A 7,870-nucleotide genomic window follows, 5' to 3' on the forward strand; every position below is an offset into this window, starting at 1 on the left:
ACATGAGAACATGAGAACACCAGGACACACATGAGAACACCAGGACTCACATGAGAACACCAGGACACACATGAGAACACCAGGACACACATGAGAACATGAGAACACCAGGACACACATGAGAACACCAGGACTCACATGAGAACACCAGGACACACATGAGAACACCAGGACACACATGAGAACATGAGAACATGAGAACATGAGAACATGAGAACATGAGAACACCAGGACTCACATGAGAACACCAGGACACACATGAGAACATGAGAACACCAGGACTCACATGAGAACACCAGGACACACATGAGAACATGAGAACACCAGGACTCACATGAGAACATGAGAACACCAGGACTCACATGAGAACACCAGGACTCACATGAGAACACCAGGACACACATGAGAACATGAGAACACCAGGACTCACATGAGAACACCAGGACACACATGAGAACATGAGAACACCAGGACTCACATGAGAACATGAGAACACCAGGACTCACATGAGAACACCAGGACACACATGAGAACATGAGAACACCAGGACACACATGAGAACATCAGGACTCCTGTTGTTCTCATGTGTCTTCAAGCAGGATTGAGGTGAACAAGGTTCATAGGGGCATCTTAACATATAAACATGTTCTATATGTGATTTATATTATACAATATTAATATTTTATTATAGTATATTTATATATGATATATTATTATATCATATATATCATATAATAATATACTGAATTGTATGACAAAGGAAAAAGATGTCGTTATGATGTCAGTGTTGGAATGTGTCCCCAGCTGTTCCAGATGCTGATGAAGACCCCAAAGTGATGAGAGCCAAGTTCTTCATCAGAGATGAATTTCTGGTAATAATAATAATTAATATGATAGAAAATTAATGCAATACATTAAGTCCAGCTGTCTGTCTCTCTCGCTGACCTGTCTGTCTCTGATCATTCTCTCTCTGTATGACCCGTCTCTCTCTCTCTGTATGACCCGTCTCTCTCTCTCTGTACGACCCGTCTCTCTCTCTGTATGACCCGTCTGTCTCTCTCTGTATGACCCGTCTCTCTCTCTCTGTGTGACCCGTCTCTCTCTCTCTGACCCGTCTCTCTCTCTCTGTGTGACCCGTCTCTCTCTCTCTGACCCGTCTCTCTCTCTCTGTGTGACCCGTCTCTCTCTCTCTGTGTGACCCGTCTCTCTCTCTCTGTATGACCCGTCTCTCTCTCTCTGTTTGACCCGTCTCTCTCTCTCTGTATGACCCGTCTCTCTCTCTCTGTATGACCCGTCTCTCTCTCGCTGTGTGACCCGTCTCTCTCTGACCTGTCTGTGTCTCTGGTCATTCTCTCTCTGTATGACCCGTCTCTCTCTCACTGTGTGACCCGTCTCTCTCTCTCGCTGTGTGACCCGTCTCTCTCTCTCTCTCTGTATGACCCGTCTCTCTCTCTCTGTATGACCCGTCTCTCTCTCTCTGTATGACCCGTCTGTCTCTCTCGCTGACCTGTCTGTCTCTGATCATTCTCTCTCTGTATGACCCGTCTCTCTCTCTGTATGACCCGTCTCTCTCTCTCGCTGTGTGACCCGTCTCTCTCTCGCTGACCTGTCTGTGTCTGTGATCATTCTCTCTCTGTGTGACCCGTCTCTCTCTCTGTATGACCCGTCTCTCTCTCTCTGTATGACCCGTCTCTCTCTCGCTGTGTGACCCGTCTCTCTTTCTGTGTGACCCGTCTCTCTCTCTCTCTGTGTGACCCGTCTCTCTCTCTCTGTATGACCCGTCTCTCTCTCTCTGTATGACCCGTCTCTCTCTCTGTATGACCCGTCTCTCTCTCTGTATGACCCGTCTCTCTCTCTCTGTATGACCCGTCTCTCTCTCTCTGTATGACCCGTCTCTCTCTCTCTGTATGACCCGTCTCTCTCTCTGTATGACCCGTCTCTCTCTCTGTATGACCCGTCTCTCTCTCTCTGTATGACCCGTCTCTCTCTCTCTGTATGACCCGTCTCTCTCTCTCTGTATGACCCGTCTCTCTCTCTCTCTGTATGACCCGTCTCTCTCTCTCTGACCTGTCTGTCTCTGATCATTCTCTCTCTCTGTATGACCCGTCTCTCTCTCTCTGTCCCGTCTGTCTCTCAGAGGATCAGCACAGCGAGTGGCGATGGGAAACATTACTGTTATCCTCACTTTACCTGCGCCATCGACACTGAGAACATCCGCCGCGTCTTCAACGACTGTCGTGACATCATCCAGCGAATGCACCTGCGGCAGTACGAGCTACTCTGATTGGCCACTAGGAGCTCGTCTGGCCCCGCCCCCTCCTGGACTGAGACATGTGACCTGAAGACGCTCATCCGATATGTAGTTCAAGCTGATAGGTGATCAAAACTCATAGATCCTGATATATTTACACTTTATACGATGTGTCACGCTGCCGTTGTTTTGGGCTTTTATTGATTTGTGATTATTGATTATTGCTATGTATTTCTCTCTCTGGTGCAGGGGGTAGTGTAGTGCTGTCATTAGGGAGTGGGTGGGCGTTTAGTAAAGTATTTTGAATTTAAATATATTTGTTCATGTTTTTATTATTAATATTACAATTATTGTTATGTACCATTAATAATAATACTTTTAATTTATATAGCGCTTTTCTAGACACTCAAAGACGCTTAACGCATTAACAGATGTTTGTGGATGTTAGTTTGTGAGTGAGTTTTCTTTAAAAAATTAAACATTTATGGTTTTAGCTGAAACAGAAAAATACTGATATTAAAAAAATGTTGTCAAACATTTGATTTCTTGTTTGTTTTTTCAGTCTCGTGTTGCCTGAATACAACAATATAAAGAACAAAACAACAACCATGTAGAACATGTGTGTATTTATACACCTAACCTTAACCCACAGCCCTAACCTTAACCCACAGCCCTAACCTTAACCCATACCCCTAGCCTTAACCCACAGCCCTAACCTTAACCCACAGCCCTAACCTTAACCCATACCCCTAACCTTAACCCACAGCCCTAACCTTAACCCACAGCCCTAACCTTAACCCATAGCCCTAACCTTAACCCACAGCCCTAACCTTAACCCATACCCCTAACCTTAACCCACAGCCCTAACCTTAACCCACAGCCCTAACCTTAACCCACAGCCCTAACCTTAACCCACAGCCCTAGCCCTAACCTTAACCCACAGCCCTAACCTTAACCCACAGCCCTAACCTTAACCCATACCCCTAACCTTAACCCACAGCCCTAGCCTTAACCCACAGCCCTAACCTTAACCCATACCCCTAACCTTAACCCACAGCCCTAACCTTAACCCACAGCCCTAACCTTAACCCATACCCCTAGCCTTAACCCATACCCCTAACCTTAACCCATACCCCTAACCTTAACCCACAGCCCTAACCTTAACCCACAGCCCTAACCTTAACCCACAGCCCTAACCTTAACCCATAGCCCTAACCTTAACCCACAGCCCTAACCTTAACCCACATCACTAACCTTAACCCACAGCCCTAACCTTAACCCATAGCCCTAACCTTAACCCACAGCCCTAACCTTAACCCATACCCCTAACCTTAACCCACAGCCCTAACCTTAACCCACAGCCCTAACCTTAACCCACAGCCCTAACCTTAACTCACAGCCCTAACCTTAACCCACAGCCCTAACCTTAACCCACAGCCCTAGCCTTAACCCATAGCCCTAACCTTAACCCATAGCCCTAACCTTAACCCACAGCCCTAACCTTAACCCATAGCCCTAACCTTAACCCACAGCCCTAACCTTAACCCATACCCCTAACCTTAACCCACAGCCCTAACCTTAACCCATAGCCCTAACCTTAACCCACAGCCCTAACCTTAACCCACAGCCCTAACCTTAACCCATACCCCTAACGTTAACCCACAGCCCTAACCTTAACCCACAGCCCTAACCTTAACCCACAGCCCTAACCTTAACCCACAGCCCTAACCTTAACCCACAGCCCTAACCTTAACCCATACCCCTAACCTTAACCCACAGCCCTAGCCTTAACCCACAGCCCTAACCTTAACCCATACCCCTAACCTTAACCCACAGCCCTAACCTTAACCCACAGCCCTAACCTTAACCCATACCCCTAGCCTTAACCCATACCCCTAACCTTAACCCATACCCCTAACCTTAACCCACAGCCCTAACCTTAACCCACAGCCCTAACCTTAACCCACAGCCCTAACCTTAACCCACATCACTAACCTTAACCCACAGCCCTAACCTTAACCCACAGCCCTAACCTTAACCCACATCACTAACCTTAACCCATACCCCTAGCCTTAACCCATACCCCTAACCTTAACCCACAGCCCTAACCTTAACCCATACCCCTAAACTTAACCCATAGCCCTAGCCTTAACCCATACCCCTAACCTTAACCCACAGCCCTAACCTTAACCCACAGCCCTAACCTTAACCCATACCCCTAACCTTAACCCACAGCCCTAGCCTTAACCCACAGCCCTAACCTTAACCCATACCCCTAACCTTAACCCACAGCCCTAACCTTAACCCATACCCCTAACCTTAACCCATACCCCTAACCTTAACCCATACCCCTAGCCTTAACCCATACCCCTAACCTTAACCCATACCCCTAACCTTAACCCACAGCCCTAACCTTAACCCATACCCCTAACCTTAACCCATACCCCTAACCTTAACCCACAGCCCTAACCTTAACCCAAACCCCTAACCTTAACCCACAGCCCTAACCTTAACCCATACCCCTAACCTTAACCCACAGCCCTAACCTTAACCCACAGCCCTAACCTTAACCCATACCCCTAGCCTTAACCCATACCCCTAACCTTAACCCACAGCCCTAACCTTAACCCACAGCCCTAACCTTAACCCACAGCCCTAACCTTAACCCACATCACTAACCTTAACCCACAGCCCTAACCTTAACCCATAGCCCTAACCTTAACCCACAGCCCTAACCTTAACCCATACCCCTAACCTTAACCCACATCACTAACCTTAACCCATACCCCTAGCCTTAACCCATACCCCTAACCTTAACCCACAGCCCTAACCTTAACCCATACCCCTAACCTTAACCCATAGCCCTAGCCTTAACCCATACCCCTAACCTTAACCCACAGCCCTAACCTTAACCCACAGCCCTAACCTTAACCCATACCCCTAACCTTAACCCACAGCCCTAGCCTTAACCCACAGCCCTAACCTTAACCCACAGCCCTAACCTTAACCCATACCCCTAACCTTAACCCATACCCCTAACCTTAACCCACAGCCCTAACCTTAACCCATACCCCTAGCCTTAACCCATACCCCTAACCTTAACCCATACCCCTAACCTTAACCCATACCCCTAACCTTAACCCACAGCCCTAACCTTAACCCATACCCCTAACCTTAACCCACAGCCCTAACCTTAACCCATACCCCTAGCCTTAACCCATACCCCTAACCTTAACCCACAGCCCTAACCTTAACCCATAGCCCTAACCTTAACCCACAGCCCTAACCTTAACCCACATCACTAACCTTAACCCATACCCCTAACCTTAACCCACAGCCATAACCTTAACCCATACCCCTAACCTTAACCCATACCCCTAACCTTAACCCACAGCCCTAACCTTAACCCACAGCCCTAACCTTAACCCATACCCCTAGCCTTAACCCATACCCCTAACCTTAACCCATACCCCTAACCTTAACCCACAGCCCTAACCTTAACCCATAGCCCTAACCTTAACCCACAGCCCTAACCTTAACCCACAGCCCTAACCTTAACCCACAGCCCTAACCTTAACCCACAGCCCTAACCTTAACCCACAGCCCTAGCCTTAACCCACAGCCCTAACCTTAACCCACAGCCCTAGCCTTAACCCACACCCCTAACCTTAACCCATACCCCTAACCCACAGCCCTAACCTTAACCCACAGCCCTAACCTTAACCCATACCCCTAACCTTAACCTTAACCCACATCACTAACCTTAACCCACATCACTAACCTTAACCCACAGCCCCTAACCTTAACCCACAGCCCTAACCTTAACCCATACCCCTAACCTTAACCCTTACCTTAACCCACAGCCCTAACCTTAACCCATACCCCTAACCTTAACCCATACCCCTAACCTTAACCCACAGCCCTAACCTTAACCCAAACCCCTAACCTTAACCCACAGCCCTAACCTTAACCCATACCCCTAACCTTAACCCACAGCCCTAACCTTAACCCACAGCCCTAACCTTAACCCATACCCCTAGCCTTAACCCATACCCCTAACCTTAACCCACAGCCCTAACCTTAACCCACAGCCCTAACCTTAACCCACAGCCCTAACCTTAACCCACATCACTAACCTTAACCCACAGCCCTAACCTTAACCCATAGCCCTAACCTTAACCCACAGCCCTAACCTTAACCCATACCCCTAACCTTAACCCACATCACTAACCTTAACCCATACCCCTAACCTTAACCCATACCCCTAGCCTTAACCCATACCCCTAACCTTAACCCACAGCCCTAACCTTAACCCATACCCCTAACCTTAACCCATAGCCCTAGCCTTAACCCATACCCCTAACCTTAACCCACAGCCCTAACCTTAACCCACAGCCCTAACCTTAACCCATACCCCTAACCTTAACCCACAGCCCTAGCCTTAACCCACAGCCCTAACCTTAACCCACAGCCCTAACCTTAACCCATACCCCTAACCTTAACCCATACCCCTAACCTTAACCCACAGCCCTAACCTTAACCCATACCCCTAGCCTTAACCCATACCCCTAACCTTAACCCATACCCCTAACCTTAACCCACAGCCCTAACCTTAACCCATACCCCTAACCTTAACCCACAGCCCTAACCTTAACCCATACCCCTAACCTTAACCCACAGCCCTAACCTTAACCCATACCCCTAGCCTTAACCCATACCCCTAACCTTAACCCACATCACTAACCTTAACCCACACCCCTAACCTTAACCCATACCCCTAACCTTAACCCACAGCCATAACCTTAACCCATACCCCTAACCTTAACCCACAGCCCTAACCTTAACCCACAGCCCTAACCTTAACCCATACCCCTAGCCTTAACCCATACCCCTAACCTTAACCCATACCCCTAACCTTAACCCACAGCCCTAACCTTAACCCATAGCCCTAACCTTAACCCACAGCCCTAACCTTAACCCACAGCCCTAACCTTAACCCACAGCCCTAACCTTAACCCACAGCCCTAACCTTAACCCATACCCCTAACCTTAACCCACATCACTAACCTTAACCCATACCCCTAACCTTAACCCACAGCCCTAACCTTAACCCATACCCCTAACCTTAACCCTTACCCCTAACCTTAACCCACAGCCCTAACCTTAACCCACACACTGAATTTGGGCTGATTTGGAGCAAACAGGGTGGAGTATGATTGACACATTTAGCCAGACTTGTGTAGTCCCGTGATTTAGCCCTAACCCCCTAACCGTACATCTTGAATATCGTTCCTCGTGAAGATCGTAGAGCCTTGAAAGTAGATATACACCAATGAGGTTCTAGGACCTTGGGGAGTACAAGTCTGTGCCATGATCCATGTTGTTCATGTGTAATGACCTCAGGAAATGAATACCTTTAGAAAGGTAAGTGCTAGAATCACGAAATGTAGTGTGTGTGTGTCTTATGCCGGTGTTAATATGTTAATATGTACCACATTTGGTGCCTCCACCTCGACAAAGTGGTGACCCCGATTGATTTCTCAGAGAAGCTCAAGTTGAGGTAGAAAAAGGACATTTAGACTTGAGTGTTAGCGACCGGCTAAGAAAACTGAATCTGTG

At 48.0% G+C, this 7,870-nt stretch overlaps 1 protein-coding gene across 2 annotated transcripts in view; it reads left to right on the forward strand.

Annotated features, from left to right (window-relative positions):
• LOC117749484 (guanine nucleotide-binding protein G(olf) subunit alpha-like) overlaps nucleotides 1-2,595 on the forward strand; it is a 14,787-nt gene extending 12,192 nt beyond the window's left edge. For both annotated transcript variants that reach the window (XM_034560058.1, XM_034560057.1), the window contains 2 exons: nucleotides 805-872; nucleotides 2,138-2,595. In XM_034560058.1, the coding sequence (XP_034415949.1) occupies nucleotides 805-872; nucleotides 2,138-2,284 (215 nt within the window). In that variant the 3' untranslated portion in view covers nucleotides 2,285-2,595. The remainder of the gene's footprint in view (nucleotides 1-804; nucleotides 873-2,137) is intronic.
• The last annotated feature ends 5,275 nt before the right edge of the window (nucleotides 2,596-7,870 follow it).

The sequence above is a fragment of the Cyclopterus lumpus genome, chromosome 20 (genome assembly GCF_009769545.1).
Source record: "Cyclopterus lumpus isolate fCycLum1 chromosome 20, fCycLum1.pri, whole genome shotgun sequence".
Classification (NCBI taxonomy): domain Eukaryota; kingdom Metazoa; phylum Chordata; class Actinopteri; order Perciformes; family Cyclopteridae; genus Cyclopterus; species Cyclopterus lumpus.